The following is a 25,025-nucleotide window of genomic DNA, read 5'->3' on the forward strand; positions in this document are numbered from 1 at the left end:
GATGCTTGCCTGCAAAAATGGATCAGGGAGAAAGTCTGAAACAGGATCTGATATCATAACAATATGGATGGAATCATATAGTTTCCATTGAGTATGACACGGGTTCCCAAACATTGGGTCGGGGCCCATTTGTGGGTCGTGGGCACATTGTAATTGGTCTGTTTATTTTTTGTTTGTTGCAATTATTGTTATTTCAAGAAGAACAACATATACGTTTGCAAATCTTCTAATATTTGACATGAAAAAGTTTGAGAACCTCTGACATATACACATACTGTAGGTTTTTCAGAAAACCGTTAGCATTTTGAAGATATTTTGTAGAAGGTTATGGGTTATGAAGTAATGAAAATAGCCGATCTACAAGCTCAGAACGTTGTGCGAATCGACACTTTGTATGCATAGATTAAAGCAATAAGCCACACAAGGTGTGAGGTCAGTCACCTTGTATTTTTGAGGGGCGCTCATCATCATCATCATTATTTTTCAACCGCGGTCGAGATCATGGATTTCACAATGCCACGCCAGACTTTACGGTCCTTCATTGCCATCCCCAGTTCCTGCCTACTGATACATGTCCCTAGCGATGACATCAGTACGAGAGTTTTCTACCTCTGGTCTGCTTTGAGGCAGGATTCCAGAGAAGGGAAGATATAACCTCATTGTCAGTTCTGTATACAGCAGTGGCCGGCAAACTGTGTTCTTCTGGATCGGACTAGTGAAGAAACACGTACGGGGAAGGTTGCCGTATATTAGATTAGTCGATGGGTGGCTCGATGGGTGAGCTTTTGCGCTCTCTTAATAGAAGGCGGGTGTATAAGTCCCATCCAACCGTTTCTCTCATTTCTTGAGCCATAGAGAATCGGCTCGACGGTCGTCCTAAATGTTTTTACTTTGAACATCTTACTAAGCTGGGAATCTGGGATGACCAGATCTTATGCATGTCATTGCAGGCTGACCAGTTCATGACCAGGCCATGAGGGGCGCTATACCCATCTTTCCGGGTTTGTGTTAACATTTGAAGACAAAAGTGAAGAGGGAAAAGGGAGGACGCAAATTGTGATTGACCAGAAATGATGTATGATGATGTATCATGATAAGAGTGCCCCTCACTTCACACTGTAATGCAGTGACGTAGAGTCTGTGGGGGCCAGGGGGCCTCGGCCCCCATGAGGAATTGGACCTGAATATATATATTCGCCTCGGTTCGTCCCGTTTGTACCGCACCAGGTCGCGCCGTGCCCGTTCGCGCAATTCTCGTCTTGCATTGACTTTGTATGTAATCGGGGGGCCCCCATGACGATTATAAAAACATTTCGTCTCTGCTGTAATGAATGGCTGAGAGGCATGGTGACCCTCTCTGTGTCTACCACATTTAAACATGAATATTGTGTAGATCATGAATACAGTGGTTCTCAAAGTGTGGTCCGGGGCACCCCAGGGGTCCTTGAGGGGGTTCCAGGGCCCCGCCAGCAACATTCATGTTTATAACAACAAAATCAGTGGAACCATGCACTTCAACCATATTATACATGCTGACTATTTGAAGATAGCAGATCTACAAGCTCACAACACGTCACAAATGTGTCAAAACTAGAGGCCTCATATGTCACATCTACCCCAATTTTGAAACTAGCTCCTCGCCACTCGCCCTACACACTTCCACTTGGTTTGAGCATATATAAATCATAGAGACGGCACTGGATGGGAGGGGAATCCCAGGGCCATCTTTATTATTTATATATCTATGCTCAAATCAAGTGGAAGTGTGTAGGGCGAGTGGCGAGGAGCTAGTTTCAAAAAGGGCCTAGTAACCTAATCTCTCTCTCTCTCTCTCTCTTACCTCTCCCTCTCTCCCCCCTCTCTCTATTTCTCCCCCCTCTCTCTCCCCAACCCTTTTCCCTCTCCCTCCTGCCCCTCCCCTGCATGTCTTGCTGCCCTCCAGCCCTCACATCAGGCAACCTAGGCCTACAATCTACGCTTTTTCCGGCCCTCAGTGACGGAAAAAGTACTCATTGTTTAGCCCCCAGCCAAGACCCAGCCCGCAACAGCCCTGGCACGGTAGGTTGCGTGTTGGTCTGGCGAGTGGGAGCCCCGGGTTCAATGCCCGCTTCCGCGTAATGCTACAATCTGGCGTATAGTCGGCAGGACGTGGAGCGTGATATCCTCGCATGAGGGACATCATGTGCGGCGGTCCGCGGTGTGAAGTGAGAAGCACGAGGATGCGCTTCAAAGACTGGGGGGGGGGGGGATTGTAGCCCCCAGCCAAGACCCAGCCCGCAACAGCCCTGCCAATCGGGTTCAGCCCTAATTGGCACGGTAGGTTGCGCGTTGGTCTGGCGAGTGGGAGCCCCGGGTTCAATCGCCGCTTCCGCGCAATGCTACATTTACGTAAGAAAAAAGTATCAATACTACAAAAAAGATCGAAATACTCTGTTTCAAGTAAAAGTCCGGAATTCAAAATAGGCTAGAGTAAAAGTATAAAAGCAACCTATTGGTGTCAAAATGTACTTAAAGTACAAAGTACTCATTATGCAGTAGGCCTATGTCCCATTTCACAAGTTTTCAAATGTATTAATTTAAAAATATATATTTTGAAAATAGCAGATCTACAAGCTGTTCATTGCGTCGCATCGCGAGATCGGCTATTGTCAAATGGCCTAAATATAGGGCTGAAGTGGGTAATGTATGTTTTGTTCTCAGTTGAAATATGAATCATAATTATGTTGGGGAGTCGTCACCTACAAAGTGAGAACATCTTGTCTAGAACATCATGTAAACATGAATATTCTAGGCTATATAGTTTGATTGATAGAAAATGAAAGAAAAACGAACATTTACTCGAATGAATGGTTTAGATTTGTTTTAATAATTCTATTTAACCTATACAATGTAACTTTGTAACTTCATGTATAGGTATTGACATATCTCCAAGAAAGTGTAACCAATGCTGTTGTATTTACATTGTGCCAAAGTTACATTAATTTATACAATACTGTTAATAACTAAAATAAATAAAAACATTTTGAATGTAATTTTCTGCAGAGGGTCATTCACCTTTCTGTACACATACATCACTTAGCCTATCAGTGATCACATCACCACTGATTAGGCCTACATTACTTTTCCTCATTTAACAGCTCCATTTACAACATACCGGTATGGATGCAAAATATAGGCTTTCTCTTGCTGCCACCTTGTGGTGACAACGGACAAATGCACCATACACGTCCTGACATAAAAAAATAGTTTTTCCCAATCACTTGTTTGGTTAGATTACACCTTGGAATTCATGGTACATTATTAATTAATTTGGTGTTGTTTTATTTTCTGTATTCTATTTTGTTTTTACTATGGTTTTTACAATCAATGTGTCTGTTTGTGATCTATAGGTTTTCTGCTGGAACTGAGCATAGTGTGTGTTTCAACCCGGACGAGAGAGAGAGAGGCACGCGCGAGGACTGTGTGTCCGGCCCTCTCTCTCGTCCGGGTGGAAACGTCACCAACCAAAGTAAACAGAGCAGAGGCTGATTTATGAACGATACAGAGGAAGTCTGTAGTGAACAAACCCTTTTATACAACTCTATGGAACAAAGCTATCTCTGTGTAACTCGTTGTGTCAGAGACTGTCTTTGTGGATACAGTGACACGTACACTGGCTCGTTGTGAAAACGGGAGGAATTAAATTTACACACGAATAGTTGTTTTGTGGATGCTAACGCGAATACTAAACTATCTTCGAGGAATACCCACGGCCACTTTGGAGGTGTAGCGCCGTGTGTTTTATACCAGAAGAAGGTATGTTTTCGTTTTGTTTTTATACAATAAGAATGTGAGTTGGAGTGCTGGCCTGAAAGAAAACGGGCATTTTTTCCAGTATTAGTTAACACGAAAGAAAACAATGTTTTTATTATTATTATTAGTAGTAGTAGGCGGCATATCATTTGCATGTAGCCTGAGATTTAGACTCTCGTATATGTATCGATTCTGACATCTTCACTCTGAAGAGGCTAATTAGCATGAATCATTGAAAAAGCAATGCTGCTATAACCGTATACTCAAAATATCAGTTTTTTTCTCTCCTGTGCAATTCAAAGTCATCACATTTTACTTATTTATAGTTTTCTTCTTTCGTCTTTTTTCTTTTATTCTGTTTTCCCCCCCTTTTTTGTTTTCAAATCCGTCCATTGTCATCCTTCTGCTTTCTCTCTCTACTGCCTATCTGCATAGACTAGAGCTATTATATTCATTGCTGGTCCTTTTGTGTTCCTTTCCTATAGTCTCTCTCTTTCTGTCGCTGTCTCTATTATTTCATTCCTTTGTTCTCTCGTTACCACCGAGCGAGTCTCACGAGGACGATATAAAACTTTACTGCGTCTACATTGCGGTTATGTTAATTATGTACGAGGTCTACACGAGACCGGTAAACTGCTTCGTTTTCAATAGAAAGTTGTAGTACACATGGGCCATGTGACATGGCCGGCCTGTAGAGGGCCACCACAAAAGTCTGTCTCACTCACACTCTCCAACAGACATCCTCAGCCACGCTCCAAAAGTGCAAAAGTGGCAGCACCTGTCACTCATTAGTAGGCTAATCACTCTGTGAAGAGTGCATATGTTTCTCCACAACGGACGTTTTCGCTTCTAAACCCTTGCTTTTCCCTGTGTGTCACTCAGCAATAAGGTGAAACTAGAACACAAAGATGAGTAGCCTATTTATTTTTTAACACGCAGCACCCCCCCCCCCTCTCTCGTGCGCACTGCTGCTGTGACTGTGAGACTGACACAGACGCGGTCAATAATATATAGCATAAATAATAGGCCAAATATAACACTTTCCCTCTATCTGTGATCAGCTCCTCACACACATAACTCCTCTCTCGTGCATGCACGCCTGCTCAATCTCAGCAACTGTTTGCGTAAATATGTATACATTTTTCCCGATCGGGGGTGTTGTTTCTGTTCTCCAAAAATAGCTCCTCTACAAGCTCATGCATGCGACATATGATATGACATCACCGTTTCAGCAAATTAGGCGGCATTTGCTATACACACGGAGACGTGAAAGGTAGTTTCAAAATTAGCCGTTTAAGTCCCCCAAAACGCCGTCTCCATGTGACAAAATGGGCAGATCGGCTAATTACTTGCCCAAGAAACACCGAAATCGTCCTCATCTGGATGGCCCCTCAGTTACCACCGTTTTGGTGCTAAATACAGAGAGAATGGCTGGAGAGAGCGGTGGTTTGCTCTTCACTGCAGCTCATCGACATCATGTTGTAGTTTTCGGTGATATGTGATAGCGGTGGTCACCTTATCACCTATAACTGGAGTATGAATAGGCCTTTAGAGTCTTTGTAATAATTAACCCTGAACTTTGGTATTGCAATTGTTTCTTTCCAGACTCTGTGAGGAGTCCAGACAGCAGGTGCAGATGAACTCTCCAGACCCAGCCAGACCTGTTTCAATTAAACAGGAGGTACCTGAAGACCAGCCAGACCTCTGTAAGTCTCTCTCTTGTCCAGCTCGAAGGTGTTCATTGTCACATGATGCAACAGTTGCTAGCTGCACTATAGGCAGTCAAATGATTTGTGCTTCAACAGTGTGGAATAAGACACGATTAAATATTATATAAAGGTAATACTAGTACAACATAAATAATAGAAACACATTCAATCTGCCAGGACAGTAGAATATTTTCTTTAGAATTTGGTCAGGTATGCACTTCCATAGTCTGGAAGGATGGAATGTTTCTGGTTATATGGCCTTTTGCACTACACACGGTGCCAACTTATGACTGAAATAGTGAGTCACAGGTTGCGTTTCTTTCTTTCTTTTTTTTTGATTGATTGAAAGATTTCTTAACAGATTGGAGAATTACAGTACATTTCAAGCACAACTCAATACAAAACTGTTAACTGTGGACGTGGAAGGAGTCAAGGGATTCACATGTCTTAACTGTCTTAACATGTTGGTAGGGCGTTCCACATTTTAGTGGCATAGGAGTGAAAATAATTCAGTCCCTTGTTTGTGCCAAATCTGGGTTGCATATGGTTTGTTGTATGGGTGTGGACTTCGTTGACATTAAGGAAGTATTTAGACAGGTAATGGGTATCTTGGTGGTGTATCTGTACTCTGTTGTCAACCCTAAGCCATTCCAGCCTATCAAAGTGGGCAGGGGTGAGGTGGGTTCTGGGAGTGAGTCCAAGTAGCAGCTTAACCAGTTTTGTTTTGGGAAGTCTGGAGCCTTGTTTTAAGGGCCTTTGAGGTGCTGTGGTACCAAGAGGTGCAGGCATAGTCGAATAAACCTTGTACGAGGGCTCCTGTAAGGGTCTAGTTTTAATAAAACATTCATTACTATAGACATACACAGTATTTATATTAATTATTATAGACATGCATGGTATTTATATTCAATATTATAGACATACATAGTATTTATAATGACAGATGCATCAAATATTTTTTTTAATTAGGATTATATGGCCATATTATTGGGCTTGTTTTGGCTTGTTTTTGACTCCCTTACAGAGCTGTGTGTGGGTGGCTGGGTGCGTCTGAGCACGAAAACAGCATGGTTGTTTTTCACCACCTGTGCGCAACCTAACACAAACACACACGCACATGTTAACTGTATATATGGTGATTTCGGGGTGTGCCAGTACAGTTACAGTACAGTACAGTACAGTACAGCACAGTACAGAGGGTACAGTAGAGGGACGCCCACACGGTAACTGTCATTTCTCAACCGTTTCGGACGCGGGGCGGCTCGCCGGAATCCGGCCGGCACCCTGGGTGCGTTCCTGTGGGTCTGGATTAACCTGTGATGTCATGACATACTTTTTATTTGTGTTTTATCTATTCACTTGGTCATTAAGGTCCACAGAATGAGAGGTCTGCTCTGCCGGAAAAGGTTATGGCCATTTTTGTATACCACACCATAGACAACCAATATAAGGCAAACATTTCCAAATTTCATCATGCTTTAACCGCTTGACCACCAGGATTAAGTAATCTATCTATCGCGCATTGCCAATGTTTTATCGCGTGCAACCCTTATTTTGAAGAGCCAAATATCCATAACCGGATGTTACCATGACAAAATGCTGTGTGTGGTGTCTTGACCGGTTGTTCTCTCGGTTGGTGGTGAAAAAAACAGACTGCGAGTATCACAGCGCCTGCTGTCGGCCTTGTTTTCACCAGAATCGACATTCATTGCGCCGATTTGGAGATACAAGCCATTGAAAGCAGCACAGAGTGCAAGTGGATGCGCGCGCATCTTAAAAATGGCTGCGGCCACTGTCCTACTTTGACTGTTATGCTAACGAGAGGCAGCTATACCAATGCAATCCGATCAAAACATGGATTAAAGAATATAAACCCTGGAAAACGTAGTCTAAGGTTCTGGCGGGCTTCACAATTAATTTAATCCTACGATTACTACGGTTCTAGCGGGCTCGAATTTGAGGAATCCATTACTTACCTGGGGTGTATTTTGGATAACAAGCTTTCAGGAGGAAGTATATGGCACAAAAAGTAGTTTCAAAAGTAAGTGAAAGAACAGCATTTCTAACTAGAATATCCAGTCTTCATCATAAGACCTCATCAAACCCTGTACACTCAAGACACCGCTGCCACCCTTAGATCTCCATATATGGAGCTGACATGTTCTGACGTTCCATATGTTGATCTGACCTCATCAAACCCTGTACACTGAAGACACGCTCATATATGGCCAGTACAGAATTCATTCCATATGTTGATCTGACCCCCCATGCCAAAGCGCCAGTGCTCGCCTAGCTGTCACCCAGGCGGATGCGTGCACGCGAGGCACTTTGGGGCGAGGTCGCTTCTCGCCCTGAGGGCGTCTTACTGGTTTGAGTTAAAGTATCAATACGGCCCTGCCCCTTTTGGCGTCCCAACTGCAACCTTATACAAATGTAGTTAATCAATGATCATCTTTGTAGTTTCAAAAAAGTCAAAGTCGTACGATTTGTCACACACGTTACCGCAGTGAAATTTGTTCTCCGCATTTGACCCATCTACCGTGAGTTATGCACTCACGGTAGATGGTTGTTGCATGGCATGCAAAAATAGAACAGATCCACAAGCTATCAACGGGTAAAAACAGAGATGCGTTTTAGCTTGTAGATTTGTTCTTGTTAGGCTGCACAGCCTGCGCACAGTTATGACGTAGCGTATGCGTCTATGCAACCGTCACACTCGCTTCACTTCCAAACAACAACAGACAGACAGAAAGACCAGAGCTTGGCGGACCATGACAGAGACATGTATCGGCATTATTTTGTATTCTTGTCTGTCAAAGATGCCAAATATATAAATGTTCGTTGTAAACTTTGCGTGGGCAAAATAAACACTTTGTCTATAAACGTGTCAAAGCATCTGTTTAAAGACGCACAAGAAACACAGAGCTCCCCCCCATGCAGGCAAAACTTTCAGATTTCAGTAGAGAATAGATCCGCAAGGACATTAAACGGAGACTATCTGAAGAATTGGCTCATCGCTGGGTGTATTGTTGTAGACGAGAGGTTAACCCTCATGTGCAGTTGACTCGGCCTCATTTAGATCCATCATGGTCCATCAAAATACCTTGTCAGGCTGCCTCCAATCTGAGAACCCATCGGCAAATAAAGGAATAGCAGCGCCCTTTTATCCTTGAAATTGGACGTGAGTCAACAGTCTGTCTTGAGAGACTATAGGCTGCCTCAAAAAGGTCAGAGACTGTTGCTTTATTGTATATGTTATTTATGTATACAATATATACTGTTTTGAGATGCTGCAGCCATGTGTGTGCAGTTCAGTTTGTTGATGTTTAATTACAAATGTGGAATGCAGAAGAAAATGACTAATGAGAGACTGTGTGTGCGTGCGTGCGTGCGTATTACTGAGCAAACACGGAAGTACCAACTTAGGAAGATCTTACTCGACAGTTATGTTTTGTTTATCCTAGATATACAGTAGCCTAGGCGCTCGGTGGAGCATTAGCAAAGCGCCTGCCTACCACGGCCCGGGGCCCTCACCTTCACTCAAAGCGGCCCACAGCAGACTCGTATGAGAATACTGATATATTATTGATTTAAGCGGTTAGCCTACAATGCCAAACATGCAAACATGACCCGCTTTAAGTACTTCAGTCTGTATTAGCAGTTTAATGACTAGTAATTAGCATTGTATTACCTTTTGCTCTCTTTTATGTCAAATGTATTTGTATTTAAAAATAGCAAGAAATTATTCAGGAATCCAATACAAAAATAGCCGATCTACATGCTCAAACGTGTTGTTTTGAACTTGTAGCGGCTTTTTTTTGGTTGCTATTTTTGCGTGACACTGTTAGAATGACGAAAAAGGACATTCATTTATGAAAAAAGTTAAAATATGGAGATCAGGTTTCTGCCCGACAGCAATGCAATGTGGCCCGTCGCCCTCTGGAGTGAGTGTGGAAATACAGTGGCCCTCTCCATCAGCAAAGTTGCCCACCCCTGATATACTGTGGGGCGACTGTGGCTCAAGAGGTAGAGCAGGTCGTCCAATGATCCATGGGTCGGCGGTTGGAATCCCGGCTCCTCCTGTCTACATGTCGAAGTGTCCTTGGGCAAGACACTGAACCCCAAATTGCTCCCGATGTGCTGGTTGGTACCTTGCATGGCTTCCGCTGCAATCGGTGTATGAATGTGTGTGTGAATGGGTGAATGTAATGCACAATCTATGTAAAGCGCCTTGGATAAAGGCGCTATATAAATGCACTTTTACCATATAAATGCACCATTTACTGTATATCTCTGCTGTCGGGAGGAAACCTCTTAACTCCAACATCTTCATTTTTCAGGAAATGGAAAAACAAATTTTACATTTCTCAGAAATTGAATAAAACCTTATATTTTTTTAAACAAAGCAATACTGCCTCATCAAAGTTGGTATTGTGGCTTTGTATATTATCAGATTGTGTCATTATATATCACCACTTTACCCCAATACAGCTCAAGTGGAGTTAGGTTTTCTCTGTCAAGATAGTATATCAATGACAGAGAAACCTCTTAACTCCACTGACAATGGATCTCCAAGTTTGATTATCACACATACACGCTCGCACGCACAGTCTGTATCTGTCTGTCTCTCTCGCTCGCACGCGCACACACACACACACACACACACACACACACACACACACACGCACGCACGCACGCACGCACGCACGCGCGCGCGCGCGCGCCCACGCACAGAGAAACTGTCGTTATTTTTGCTGAGCTGCAGTCAGTGCCCCCACAGAGCAGTGGAGTTAAGTGTTTCTACTGACAGTTTGAGGATCAAATGGAGTTCAGAGATTCTTTCAGAAGCGCTTTTTGATACTTTCCATTGGTTCAATATGTTCATAACAACACACCAGACGTAAACGGTGTTCAGTAGCATCGATTTATGAAAAAAAAAATCTAAAACCTCAAAAATTGAGTTATGAGGTTTCCTCCCGACAGCAACGATATAATATATGTTTTCATATTACTATCCATCTTTATTCTTTAGGAGTTTGCAAACTTTCCATTTTATTTTTATTGTATTAGACGTCAAGCAAGAAAAACAAGTTCAAACATCATCGTCAAGGATAAAAAACACAATACAGTCTTCCGACTTATTTTCATTGTGGTCCTTGGTCTGGGACAAACAACATTATCTACTCCTGTCGTCTCTTCCTTGGTCCATGCAGCGGGACCCTATAGGGTCAGGAGGAGCAGAAGAGGTCCGCTACACGAGCCTTGAGTGACTCCACTACTCGACGTTCAAGTGGTTTAATTATCCTCTTATCTGGTCTGTCAGATCTGATGAAGATGCACTGGTGTGGGTTAGGGTTTAATTATCCTGTGGTCTGTCAGATCTGATGAAGATGCACTGGTCTGGGTTAGGGTTTAATGGGCTCTATGCACACAGACTTATACTCTTCCAACTTCTGGGCCGCTTTCCTACTTCCTTCACAGGTGTTACCGATAATACTAATTCAGGCTCTGTTCCATTTAGTGTGCAGTGGTTCTCAACATTTTTTATTTTATTTCAAGGACCCCCATGACTCTGAGAGTATACAAATGGAAACCCTTACGGATCCATTTGGTTCCATTTGTACACTCTCAGAGTTTCACACCTGTACGGGACCATTTGGAACCTACTCAAGATCACATTGAGACCCACTGGTGTAGCAGAGTGTTGCCAGTGATCCATTAATTAGTATAATCGGTAACACCTGTGAAGGAAGTAGGGAAGGGGCCCAAGTTCTTTCCAAAATGGCGTGTGTGCACATAGCCCATTCTCCTGAAGACGTACTGGTCTGGGTTAGGGTTTAATTGTCCTGTGGTCTGTCAGATCTGTCCCCGTGGGCCAAGCAGCACCTGGACGTGATGTCGCCCCCTGGAGGACACCACGAGCACCACACCGACACACCGTACAGCGCCGCCCGCTGCCCTCCCGGCTACGACATGTCGTCTTGGGCCAGCGACGACATTTCGGCACTCGGCGCCTCTTCCCTGCTCGGGCACCACAGCGACCCGCACGGCGCCCGCCGCCCCCCCGCCAATGACCCCGTATCGGCGCCCGGCGTCTCATACCTGCCCCAGCGCTACGCCGAGCAATACTCTGGACCGGAGCTGCACTATGACTATGACACCTTGCGGCCTGCCGAGCCGGGGCCTTACCTGAAGCCCGAACCAGCGGCCCTGGGCCCGGGGGGCGTGGCTCAGGATATGACATGCTACAGCCCAGCCTGGCCTCAGCAATTCCCGCCCGCGTACAGCGGCACCTCCTACCTGCCCGCAGGTATTCTCCGCCTTCATACACAGTACACACCTGCAGGTCGTTAGCCCTGTAGCATAATTGGCTAATGTCTTTTTTTTGTCAAATTGACATTTGTGTCTAACTCCATCCATTCATTTTCAACCGCTTATCCGTAGTTGGGTTGTGGGGGCAACAGCTCCTCCAGAGAGCTCCAGACTTCCCTCTCCAGAGCGACATTTGTAACTTCATTCTGGGGGATCCCGAGGCGTTCCCAGCAGATATAATTCCTCCGTCTCATCCTTGGTCTGCCCGGGGGTCTCCTTCCAGCGAGACGTGCATCGAGGACCTCCCTAACCAGATGTCCAAACCACTAGGTAATCTCCACCCCATGGCGGCACGTTCATACACACCTGCATGTTGTTAGCTTCGTAGCATATTTGGTTATGGTCATCTTTTGGTCAAATTGACATTTGTGTCTAACTCTACTCTCGTAATACTGTTGCTTCATTGTGCCTTATTGCCTATGCCAATCAAAATGCTTGTTACATTCTATGTCCTCAGCCTATCCGAATGCTTGTTACATTCTATATGTCCTCAGCCTATCAGAATGCTTGTTACATTCCAAAATGTGCGTTTAAGTCAACTTTTTGACATGGGCAGAATGTTTTTAGGAGGGCCGCTCATGAAGATTACATTATATGGCAGCTGTATCTATGGACTTATGGGCACTTAGAGCACTTATGACTAGTGATCGGCCGATAATCGGCCACGGTCGATTAATTTAAGCAATATAACCTTTTAAAGGCCTAAATAACAGAATATTTCTTCCTCTCAACCATTTCCCTTTGTCTTTGTTTTCAATACAGTGTTGCATCACCAGTCTGGCGTCCCTGTCCTGTCAGCTGTGAATGAACAAAGAAGCTTGGATAAAGCAATCTGCCACTCCTGTGACCAGTGTGGAAAAAACTTCAGTAATGTGCACCGCCTTAAAAAACACCAGCAAATTCACACTGGAGAGAAACCCCACAGTTGTGACCAGTGTGGAAAAAACTTCAGTAATGTGCACAACCTTAAAAAACACCAGCAAGTTCACACAGGCGAGAAGCCGTACCCGTGTGAACTGTGTGGAAAACACTTCGGTTCAATGTACCACCTTAAAAGACACCAGCAAAGTCACACTGGAGAGAAACCCCACAGTTGTGACCAGTGTGGAAAAAAGTTCATTCAGAAAGAGAATCTTAAAACACACCAGAGTAATGTAGAAATACTCTGTTACAAATATAATTCAAAATTGACTTGAGTCATTGCCTGAGGAAGGTCCGGAGGGACCAAAACGTTGCTTCATTAAATAAGAAAATACTCATGTATCGAGCAAATACAGTGTGCGGGTGTATTCTATTGTTTTCATCAAAATTGACTTGAGTAAAAGTACAAAAGTATTGGGCATACAAATGTACTTAAAGGATAACTTTTTCAACCAAGGTTCATGTTTTAGGTTGTAAGTAAAAGATTAGTCTTAATTTAATTTGCAGTTTTTCTTTAGAATTAGCGATTTTTGCTGTTTTTGACAGGTGCCGGGCCATTCGAGCATGGAGCTAAATATGTATTTTTTTTATTTATACAAAATGTTATAGCTATTTATATTTGTATTATTTACTATGGTCCTACTAGACCCCAAGAAATTACATCTGGCCACAAAAGATCACAGGATCTACTGAATGATCTACTGGGGGGAAGCCACATTGTATGTTGTAGGCTCAATATGTCAGTTTGACACATTCAGTAGATCTTGTGATCTTTTGTGGTAAGATGTAATTTCTTGGGGTCTAGTAGGACTATAGTAAATGATAAAAATAGAAATTGCTATACAATCTTGTAAAAAAAAATATATATATTTAGCCCCATGCTCGAATGCCCCAATCTTTACTTTCTATAATAACCTAATACATTAACCTTGGTTGAAAAGTAACAAAAGTAAAAGTAGGCCTACTAATTATGCATAATGTCCCCTTTCAAGTTTTCAAATGTATACAAATCATTTGAAAACAGCAGATCTCCAAGCTCACATTGTGTAGTTGCAGTGTTTACAAATAAATGTTTTAAATTCATGTTTTGTTCAAATAAAAGTTTTCAAATAAATGTAATGGAGTAAATATGTATATCCGAAATGCAGTGGAGTAGAAGTATTGGAAATTGTAAATACTCAAGTAAAGTACAAATACCTCAAAACTTAGTTACCTCCCACCACTGAAGACACTTTACAACATTTAGCAGACAGTTATCCTCCCCATAAGGTACTTATCACATACCTAGAATTGTAATATATTTAATTGTAATCATGCATTATTATTTAAAAAGGTATCTTGTATCCAGCGTCTCACATCTAGGATTGCATGTCTTGGATGTGCATGCTTTGTAAACGTTTGGTATGAAGAATGAAACCTATCCGACAGGGTATTTGAACAAATAAAATAATTTTTTATCATTTCCATAAAATGGTTTGTGTTTTTATTTGCCCTTTGTCGAGTGGTGTTCCTGTCCATGTCTTAATTGAGACTCCAAGTGATCACTCCATCAGTGTGCACATAATACCTAATACTATAATCAGTGATGGACAAAAGTACTCAAGTTTAGTACTTGAGTAAAAGTATCAATAGGCTAGGGATAAGTGTTCTGCACATCACTAAATTGGTGCTGCTGATTGTACATGATCTTACTAGTCCCATTTTATGTACTTTTCACAATTTCACATTCTAATTTATTCAGGCATTATTGTTTTATTAAGACACCACTGAATAATTGTACAGCAAAGCATTACAATAGTCTTTGCGTACTTAGTTTTGCCCAAAATTGCTGATGATATTACAGCTGTACAGCTTTCTTTTGTTTTGTTTTTTGTTTTAACCCATTTGAGTGCATCTACAAGGTAGTAGAGTTATAGCCTCCAAAGCAGTTCTTGTTTTAACAATAAATTAAATGCTTTTTTTTCGTCCAAACTGTAAATCGTCTCCACAAACCGTACTTTGCTCAGAATTAATGCTGTTGAATTAATTTTGGGTTTGTTTCCAGTAGGACGACATTACAACGCGAACACACACATGTAAATCCCTTCCACTAAATGTGATTGGGTAAAGCGTGGTTGGCTTCCTAGTCTACTTGTAGGCCAGTGATGCATATTTTGAACAGACTCGTTGGCGTGAGTCAACAGTCTGTCTCGAGAGACTAGCAGGGGATCCACAGCGGCGGAGTCAGTGGTGGCGGTTTGGTTCTACAAGCTAACGTGTCTCTATATGTATTCATGGTTCTCTCATTGTATCTTTTTTTCTAGACTCCCTGCACCTCTCTGTGAGTGAAGAGGAGTTTCCCCCTGAACAACATCAGGAGAGGAGCTCCAGTCTGGTCAAGGACGAAGCACAACCTCCACAACATGAGAGGAGCTCCAGTCTGGTCCAGGACGAACCAGAGCCGTCTCCACAGATTAAAAAGGAACACGAGGAGCTACTAGAAACAACACGGAGGGCTGAAGCCTCAACGTGGACTAGTGAAGGAGATGATGATGACGATGATGACGGTGGTGGTGATGATGATGACGATGATGATGATGATGATGATGATGATGAAAACAGAGACACAGAGCCTCTAGCTAGCACCTCAACTGAAGACATGAAAACACAAGCTTATATAAACTACTGGGTGCCATCACAACAATCCACTAGTGATGAGAAGCTCCTCTCTTCACACTGTTCTGAATCTGACACCGGAGATGATTGCGGGGAGACAAGTGGAGTTGTCCACACCGGAGAAAGACCTTTCCGCTGTAAACTGTGTGGCAAGAGCTTCAAACGGTCAGGTCATGTGAAGACACACATGCTTGTCCACACTGGAGAAAAACCTTTCCACTGTGAACTGTGTGGAAAGAGCTTCAGAGGGTTAACTGTCCTGGAGAGACACCAGCGTGTTCACACTGGAGAAAAACCTTTTCAATGCGAACATTGTGACAAGAGTTTCAATCAGTCACATCACCTAAAGACACACATGCTTGTCCACACTGGAGAAAAGCCCTTCCACTGTAAACACTGTGACAAGAGTTTCATTCGGTCAGATCAATTGAAGACACACCAGCTTGTCCACACTAGGGAAAAACGTTATAATTGTAAACATTGTGACAAGAGTTTCAATTTGTCATCTACGCTGAAGACACACCAGCTTGTCCACAATAGGGAAAAACGTTATAATTGTAAACATTGTGACAAGACTTTCAATTCGTCATCTATGCGGAACGCACACCAGCATACTCACACTGGGAGAAAACATTTTCAATGCGAACATTGCGCCACGAGTTTCAATAAATCATCTAAGCTGAAGGCACACCAGCGTGTCCACACCGAAGAGAAACCTTTCCACTGTTCACACTGTGACAAGGGTTTCAAAGGGTTAAGCGACCTGAATAGACACCAGCGTATCCACGTTGGAGAAAAACATTTCCACTGTAAACTGTGTGACAGGAGTTTTAATCAGTCAAGCACTCTGAAGACACACGAGCTTTTACACACTGGAGAAAAACCTTTCCGCTGTAAACTGTGTGACATGAGTTTTACTCAGTCAGGTACTCTGAAGAGACACCAGCTTGTCCACGCTAGAGACAAACACAATTGTGAACATTGTGACAGGACTTTCGATTCATCATCTACGCTGAAGGCACACCAGCATGTCCACACCGGAGAAAAACCTTTCCACTGTAAACTGTGTGACAAGAGTTTTACAAAGTCAAGTACTCTGAAGACACACCAGCTTTTCCACTCTGGAGAAAAACCTTTCCGCTGTAAACTGTGCGACAAGAGTTTTACTCAGTCAAGTACTCTGAAGAGACACCAGCTTGTCCACACTGGAGAAAATCTTTTTCAATGCGAACATTGTGACAATACTTTCAATTTGGCATCTACGCTGAAGGCACACCAGCATATCCACACTGGAGAAAAACCTTTCCACTGTAAACTCTGTGACAGGAGTTTCATTCGGCCAGGTCAATTGAAGGAACACATGCTTGTCCACACTGGAGAAAACCCTTTCCGCTGTAAACTGTGTGACAAGAGTTTTACTCAGTCAAGTACTCTGAAGACACACCAGCTTATCCACACTGGAGAAAAACCTTTCCACTGTCAAGTGTGTGACAAGAGTTTTAATCAGTCAAGTACTCTGAAGAGACACCAGCTTGTCCACACTGGAGTAAAACCTGTGTGACAAGAGTTTTATTACGTCAGCTCAATTGAAGGAACACCAGCCTATTCACACTGAAGAAAAAAAAAAGAGGTTCAGTACGTCATCTAAGCTGAAGTTACACCAGCGTGTCCACATGGGAGAAAAACCTTATAGTTGTAAATACTGTGACAGGAGTTTCAGTGCTCTTTAACTGCCAACCCCCATTCACAAGCCTGCGGTAACCTTTTCATTCCATTCCATTTTTTAGAAAATTCTCTGTTGAACCAATATGAACACGACATATATCAAAATAAACTTTAGAATGTTGTCTGGATTCATGGAAAAAATAAACTGAGTTGATAACATGTTTTGTTATGTAGATAAATAAAGCTTGTTCTTCATGTGTACCCTTGTCTGAAAACTACTATTGGCGTGAGACGCATTTGAATGTTTCAAACACCTCTAGTCTAGGTTCTACTATAGTGACATATTCATGCCATATCTCAAATTAAACCTGAGGTTGTCAAGTGTAATTGTAAAAAAAAAAAAAAAAAGAATGTTGCATTATCAAAATCTCAGCCTCTAAAATTCAGCATGCATGTCAACATACTGCTGTACTTTGTGGCCCCAATCCGGCTTTGACTGCTGAGAACACTGAAATGGCACATGGCAGAAGATTAAAAAATGTTTTGGCTGTAAGTGGACATTCTACGCTGCATTTGGATATACATTATGTTCACATAGCAATAGCAGTACAATGTCTAGGGATGCATGTTTCTCAAAAATCTGTTTATGAGAGAAACCTAACACTGCTATCAGTGAGGACATTTAGGTTTCACACCTTTCTGTTCTGCTGACTTTGCCTAAAGTTTAACCCACCTGTGTCATCAGCTACCAATGACAAAACAAAAAATAAATAAAGACTACGTTTACATGTCAGGGTTCCTGACACATGGGCCTAGTCCTACCTAATTTAATTTCAGATATTAAACTTTATAAGACATAACAAATATAAAAAGGTGAGAATTAGTCAGCACCAAGAAAAGATTCAACATGTCTTTGACATGGTGTTTCGTCATTCCCATCATTGACATTGGCATGTAGCCAAATTGTTGCGTCACTCACCACAAGAAGGTATATCACAACCAACGTACTGTATCTGGTCACTTCACCAGTCCAAGATGATACGACTCACGGCCCTCTTGTGTTGCATTGGTAAGTCTTACCGAAGAGGCACAATGATGAGTTTGTATCATTTTAATTATTTTTTGCAGTTTTATTTTGGCAGTGATGGAATAAGTAGGTCTACTCAAGTTTATTTTACTTAAATGACATGATCGGTAGGTCATTTCAGTTTTGGTCATTTCAAACAAGGGTTTTTTATTATTATTTTTGAGTGTAAGAACAACAGATTCTATTATAGCATGCTAACTTTCCAGGAATAGAAAGCTGGCCGTTTCTATTAGCTTGGAATCCCCATTGATGATGTCACTCGTAGGTGGGTTTCAGAACTGTCAACAGCCCTCGTCTGAGGCACAGACCGAGTAGACAAAAATGGTGCCATCTTTTAATGAGCATTAATGAGGACCAATTATAAGATGTGTTGAAGATGTGTGAAGTAAAAGTATCTATCTATCGTATTGTAGAAATACTCTGGAATTCACAATTTAATTGAGTAAAGGTTCTAATGTATTGGCATAAAAATATCCTTAAAGTTTCAAAAGAAAAAGTACTCATTATTATTATATACTCATTACACAAGTTTTCTAAATGTAATCCTGTAAAAAGTAGCCGAACAACAAACACACAACGTGTATATGCGATGAATGAAATGAAACCAAATGGACCCGTACGGGTCCATTTGGTTTCATGTTACACTCTCAAGCGTTAAATGATTGTTAAACATCCTGCATTACTTAATTTACAAGAAGTCTACACAATTTAATAATGTATAGAAGAATAGTTTATTTTGATCAACGTTTGCCTGTTATCTCTCCTAATGGTACCAACATCAACGACGACAACATATTCTTTAGTTTTGGTCTGAGAGGCTAAATGTCATCAAACGGTGGTCCGTGGCTCAGATGGGTCTGAGAGGCTAAATGTCATCAAATGGTGGTCCATGGCTCAGATGGGTCTGAGAGGCTAAATGTCATCAAATGGTGGTCCGTGGCTCAGATGGCTCTGAGAGGCTAAATGTCATCAAATGGTGGTCCGTGGCTCAGATGGGTCTGAGTGTGTGTGTGTGTGTGTGTGTGTGTGTGTGTGTGTGTGTGTGTGTGTGTGTGTGTGTGTGTGTGTGTGTGTGTGTGTGCGCGCGCGTGTGTGTGTGTTTGTTTCAGGTCTTGCTTAACTACAGTAAACATCAGGTGTGTGTGAACTCCTCCAGAACTTGCAGAGCTGCATTCTACACCCAATACAAAGTAGCACTTTGGGGTCATTTTAACGTCAACTCTGGCTTTTTTTTTGTGTTGCACCCCGGACAGTTTTCTTTGTTTGTTGCTTGATTCACTATTATTTAAGGCCTATATTCATAGTCCAGATTTCGGTGAAGAGGTGACCACCAAAAACTATACAACACGCCGCTCAGCACACAACACATCTCGTCTCTCTGTTTTTACTAAGCAAAGCAAAGCAAAGTTCTTTGTTTACCCAGGGTGAATGGACTAAGCTCGAGATGCTTGTTTACAGCCAGACCCTGCTCATAGAACATTTCATGGTAGGGGTTCAATGCCTTGCTCAAGGGCACTTCAGCAGTGGTAATTTTAACGTGCCGGTCCAGGGATTCGAACTAGCGACCTTCCGATAACAAGGCCGCTCCGCAAACCGTTCGGCCACCGCTGCCCCACCTCTTTACCGAAAACTGGACTATGAATAGGCTTTCAGATCAGTGGTTCCCACAGTTGGGTCCGAGGACCCCCATGGGGCCAGGGGTCCTTGAGGGAGTTCCAGGGGGTCCCCATGCAGCTAAATGATAGTTTAAGAACCAAATGAGCAAATGGACCCTTATGGGTCTGTAACTCTGAGAGTGTACAAATGGAACCAAATTGACCATAACAGGTCTTTTTGGTTCCATACACTCTCAGAGTTCACTTAACATCGATTTTACAATATAAATTGGGGTCCCAGAGATAGAAATGCTATTAGATTCAAACTGGGGGTCCTTGAAATTAAACAGGTTGAGAATCACTGCTAAAGCCGTAACTTTTCATATCTTTTGTGGGGTCCGTGGGCTAATAAGTGTCAATTTGGGGGTCCTTGGCATGAAAAAGTTTGGGAACCACTGCTTTAGATGCTTGCCTGCAAAAATGGATCAGGAAGAAAGTCTGAAACAGGATCTGATATCATAACAATATGGATGGAATCATATAGTTTCCATTGAGTATGACACGGGTTCCCAAACATTGGGTCGGGACCCATTTGTGGGTCGTGGACACATTGTAATTGGTCTGTTTATTTTGTGTTTGTTGCAATTATTGTTATTTCAAGAAGAAAGAAATGTACGTTTGCAAATCTTCTAATATTTGACATGAAAAAGTTTGAGAACCTCTGACATATACACATACTGTAGGTTTTTCAGAAAACGGTTAGCATTTTGAAGATATTTTGTAGAATCTCTCAGGTCTTAATGGGTTATGAAGTAATGAAAATAGCCGATCTACAAGCTCAGAACGTTGTGCGAATCGACACGTTGTATGCATAGATTAAAGCAATAAGCCACACAAGGTGTGAGGTCAGTCACCTTGTATTTTTGAGGGGCGCTCATCATCATCATTATTTTTCAACCGCGGTCGAGATCATGGATTTCACAATGCCACGCCAGACTTTACGGTCCTTCATTGCCATCCCCAGTTCCTGCCTATACTGATGCATGTCCCTAGCGATGACATCAGTAGCCTACGAGAGTTTTCTACCTCTGGTCTGCTTTGAGGCAGGATTCCAGAGAAGGGAAGATATAACCTCATTGTCAGCTCTGTATACAGCAGTGGCCGGCAAACTGTGTTCTTCTGGATCGGACTAGTGAAGAAACACGTACGGGGAAGGTTGCCGTATATTAGATTAGTCGATGGGTGGCTCGATGGGTGAGCTTTTGCGCTCTCTTAGAAGGCGGGTGTATAAATCCATTCCAACCGTTTCTCTAATTTCTTGAGCCATAGAGTATAGAATCGGCTCGACGGTCGTCCTAAATGTTTTTACTTTGAACATCTTACTAAGCTGGGAATCTGGGATGACCAGATCTTATGCATGTCATTGCAGGCTGACCAGTTCATGACCAGGCCATGAGGGGCGCTATACCCATCTTTCCGGGTTTGTGTTAACACTTGAAGACAAAAGTGAAGAGGGAAAAGGGAGGACGCAAATTGCGATTGACCAGAAATGATGTATGATGATGTATCATGATAAGAGTGCCCCTCACTTCACACTGTAATGCAGTGACGTAGAGTCTGTGGGGGCCAGGGGGCCTCGGCCCCCATGAGGAATTGGACCTGAATATATATATTCGCCTCGGTTCGTCCCGTTTGTACCGCACCAGGTCGCGCCGTGCCCGTTCGCGCAATTCTCGTCTTGCATTGACTTTGTATGTAATCGGGGGGCCCCCATGACGATTATAAAAACATTTCGTCTCTGCTGTAATGAATGGCTGAGAGGCATGGTGACCCTCTCTGTGTCTACCACATTTAAACATGAATATTGTGTAGATCATGAATACAGTGGTTCTCAAAGTGTGGTCCGGGGCACCCCAGGGGTCCTTGGGGGGGTTCCAGGGCCCCCCCCAGCAACATTCATGTTTATAACAACAAAATCAGTGGAACCACTTCAACCATATTATACATGCTGACTATTTGAAGATAGCAGATCTACAAGCTCACAACACGTCACAAATTTGTCAAAACTAGAGGCCTCATATGTCACATCTAGTAACCTAATCTCTCTCTCTCTCTCTCTCTCTCTCTTACCTCTCCCTCTCTCCCCCCTCTCTCTATTTCTCCCCCCTCTCTCTCCCCAACCCTTTTCCCTCTCCCTCCTCCCCCTCCCCTGCATGTCTTGCTGCCCTCCAGCCCTCACATCAGGCAACCTATAGGCCTACAATCTATACGCTATGCGGCCCTCAGTGACGGAAAAAGCACTCATTGTATAGCCCCCAGCCAAGACCCCAGCCCGCAACAGCCCTGGCACGGTAGGTTGCGTGTTGGTCTGGCGAGTGGGAGCCCCGGGTTCAATGCCCGCTTCCGCGTAATGCTACAATCTGGCGTATAGTCGGCAGGACGTGGAGCGTGATATCCTCGCGTGAGGGACATGAGGGACATGAGGGACATGAGGGACATGAGGGACATTGTGTGCGGCGGTCCGCGGTGTGAAGTGAGAAGCACGAGGACGCGCTTCAAAGGATGTTTTTTTTTTATTGTTTGATTGAAATATTTATTAACAGTTTGCAGAATTACAGTACATTTCAAGCACAAACTCAATACAAAGACTGTTAACTGTGAGTGGACGACCCAATTAAGCATTACACTTGTTTACAAGAGGGTCCACCTTGTTCAATTCATCAAAACATTTAGAGACGTACAAATAGACACTTCTATATAGTCAAAGAACAGAACAGGAATTCATCATAAGGGAGGTAAAAAGGGAAAATAAACATATACAGTGAGGGGAAAAGGGGTGGGCGGTGAGGGGGGATTCAGATTTTTACGGAGGCCAGTTTCGAACTGCAGCCGTCCGTAGGTGCCCTTTGAGAGCGGTGTTTGAAGGAGTCAAGGGATTTGCATGTCTTAATGACTGTTGGTAGGGCGTTCCACATTTTGGTGGCATAGGAGCGAAAATAATTTAGTCCCTTGTTTGTGCCGAATCTGGGTTGTACATGGTTCGTTGCACTTCCTCTGGTGTTGTGTGTGTAGACTTCGTTAACATTAAGGAAGTATCTAGACAGGTACATGGGTATCTGATTGGTGATTGTAGCCCCCAGCCAAGACCCAGCCTGCAACAGCCCTGCCAATCGGGCTCAGCCCTATAGAGCGTCGCAGTCCCGCCCCCTACCATGGACCAGGAAATTATTCTCCGTTCATTTTCCTCATAGACTTTTCAGAAAGTATTTATTTAAAGACGTTTACGCCGCGGACAAAGCCAACTCGAGTCGTGACAAATCATGACAACAAACACAATTTTTGGGGCCGAAAAAATAATTAGAAAGAAGAAAAAAACGGCAGGTTACAACACTTTTTGTTGTTTTTCTTCTTTGTAATTATTTGTTTGGTCCAAAATATTGTTTGTGTTGTCATGAGTTGTCACGACTCGAGTTGGCTTTGTCCGCGTAACCGTATTTAAATAAATACTTTTTGAAATGTCTATGGGAAAAAATGCATTGGGATTCATTTCCTGGTCCATGGTAGGGGGCGGGACTGCAACGCTCTATAGAGGGTATGCGCGTGACATCATCATCAAACCCGGAAGTTATGCAGGAATGCCTACTGAGTGGCAAAACTACTTTCTGGCCTTGACAACCCATGCATCCAAACAGAAAAGTCCTATCTGATTGCATTAAACATCATTAAACAATGTTAAACTCACTTTGCATGTTGCTTTGCCACTCGATTTGCCACTCGATGTGCCATTCACTTTAAGCATGCGCATACCCTCTATTGGCACGGTAGGTTGCGCGTTGGTCTGGCGAGTGGGAGCCCCGGGTTCAATCGCCGCTTCCGCGCAATGCTACATTTACTTAAGAAAAAAGTATCAATACTACAATAAAGATCGAAATTATACTCTGTTTCAAGTAAAAGTCCGGAATTCAAAATAGGCTAGAGTAAAAGTATAAAAGCAGCCTATTGGTGTCAAAATGTAATTAAAGTACAAAGTACTCATTATGCAGTATGTCCCATTTCACAAGTTTTCAAATGTATTAAAAATGTATATATTTTGAAAATAGCAGATCACAAGCTGTTCATTGCGTCGCATCGCGAGATCGGCTATTGTCAAATGGCCTAAATATAGGGCTGAAGTGGGTAATGTATGTTTTGTTCTCAGTTGAAATATGAATCATAATTATGTTGGGGAGTCGTCACCTACAAAGTGAGAACATCTTGTCTAGAACATCATGTAAACATGAATATTCTAGGCTATATATAGTTTGATTGATAGAAAATGAAAGAAAAACGAACATTTACTCCAATGAATGGTTTAGATTTGTTTTAATCATTCTATTTAACCTATAAAATGTAACTTTGTAACTTCATGTATAGGTATTGACATGTCTCCATTTAAGTGTATTAATGCTGTTGTATTACATTAATGTAAATACAACAGCATATGTGCCAAAGTTACATTAATTTATACAATACTGTTAATAAAACAACTAAAATAAAAAATCAGTGATCACATAACCACTGATTAGGCCTACATTACTTTTCCTCATTTAACAGCTCCATTTACAACATACGCATGCAAAATATAGGCTTGCTCTTGCTGCCACCTTGTGGTGATAACGAACAAATGCACCATACACGTCCTGGCATAAAAAATAGTTTTTCCCAATCACTTGTTTCGTTACAATACTCCTTGGAATTCATGGTACACTATTAATTAATTTGGTGTTGTTTTATTTTCTGTATTCTATTTTGTTTTTACTATGGTTTTTACAATCAATGTGTCTGTTTATGATCTATAGGTTTTCTGCTGGAACTGAGCATAGTGTGTGTTTCAACCCGGACGAGAGATAGAGGCACGCGCGGGGACTGTGTGTCCGGCCCCCTCTCTCGTCCGGGTAGAAACGTCACCAACCAAAGTAAACAGAGCAGAGGCTGAACCATAGATATATATATATATGGGCTGAACGATACAGAGGAAGTCGGCTCCGTCTTTTTGGCAAATCTAGAACTTCCTGTTTGAGAGCTAGCAAATTTAAGACATCCGGTTGCTTTCAGAATAAAAGTGCCGTTAATTAAATAATTATTACATTACATTATTAGTATTATTATTACATTACAGGTATTGTAAAGACACACATTATGTTTCTGTGTAAAAAATAAGTAATTCAATAACGTAAAAAAGGTATCTAA

General features: G+C 42.5%; 1 protein-coding gene across 3 annotated transcripts; it reads left to right on the forward strand.

Moving 5' to 3' along the window:
• The first annotated feature begins 3,535 nt into the window (after positions 1 to 3,535).
• LOC306918945 (uncharacterized protein) lies at positions 3,536 to 14,258 on the forward strand. Of its 3 annotated transcripts, none has more exons than XM_079531780.1 (5): positions 3,536 to 3,795; positions 5,398 to 5,498; positions 11,362 to 11,811; positions 11,946 to 12,143; positions 12,636 to 14,258. In XM_079531780.1, the coding sequence occupies exons 2-5, from the start codon at positions 5,429 to 5,431 to the stop codon at positions 13,067 to 13,069; spliced, it is 1,152 nt and encodes a 383-aa protein (XP_079387906.1). In that variant the 5' UTR covers positions 3,536 to 3,795; positions 5,398 to 5,428; the 3' UTR covers positions 13,070 to 14,258. The 3 variants fall into 3 exon arrangements, with proteins under 3 accessions (XP_079387906.1, XP_079387907.1, XP_079387908.1); XM_079531781.1 differs by lacking the exon at positions 3,536 to 3,795 and adding an exon at positions 4,573 to 4,681; XM_079531782.1 differs by lacking the exon at positions 3,536 to 3,795 and adding an exon at positions 4,655 to 4,700 and having other exon boundaries at positions 5,384 to 5,498.
• Positions 14,259 to 25,025: the final 10,767 nt, after the last annotated feature.

This window comes from Electrona antarctica, assembly GCF_951216825.1.
Source record: "Electrona antarctica genome assembly, contig: scaffold_119, whole genome shotgun sequence".
In the NCBI taxonomy this organism is placed as follows: Eukaryota; Metazoa; Chordata; class Actinopteri; order Myctophiformes; family Myctophidae; genus Electrona; species Electrona antarctica.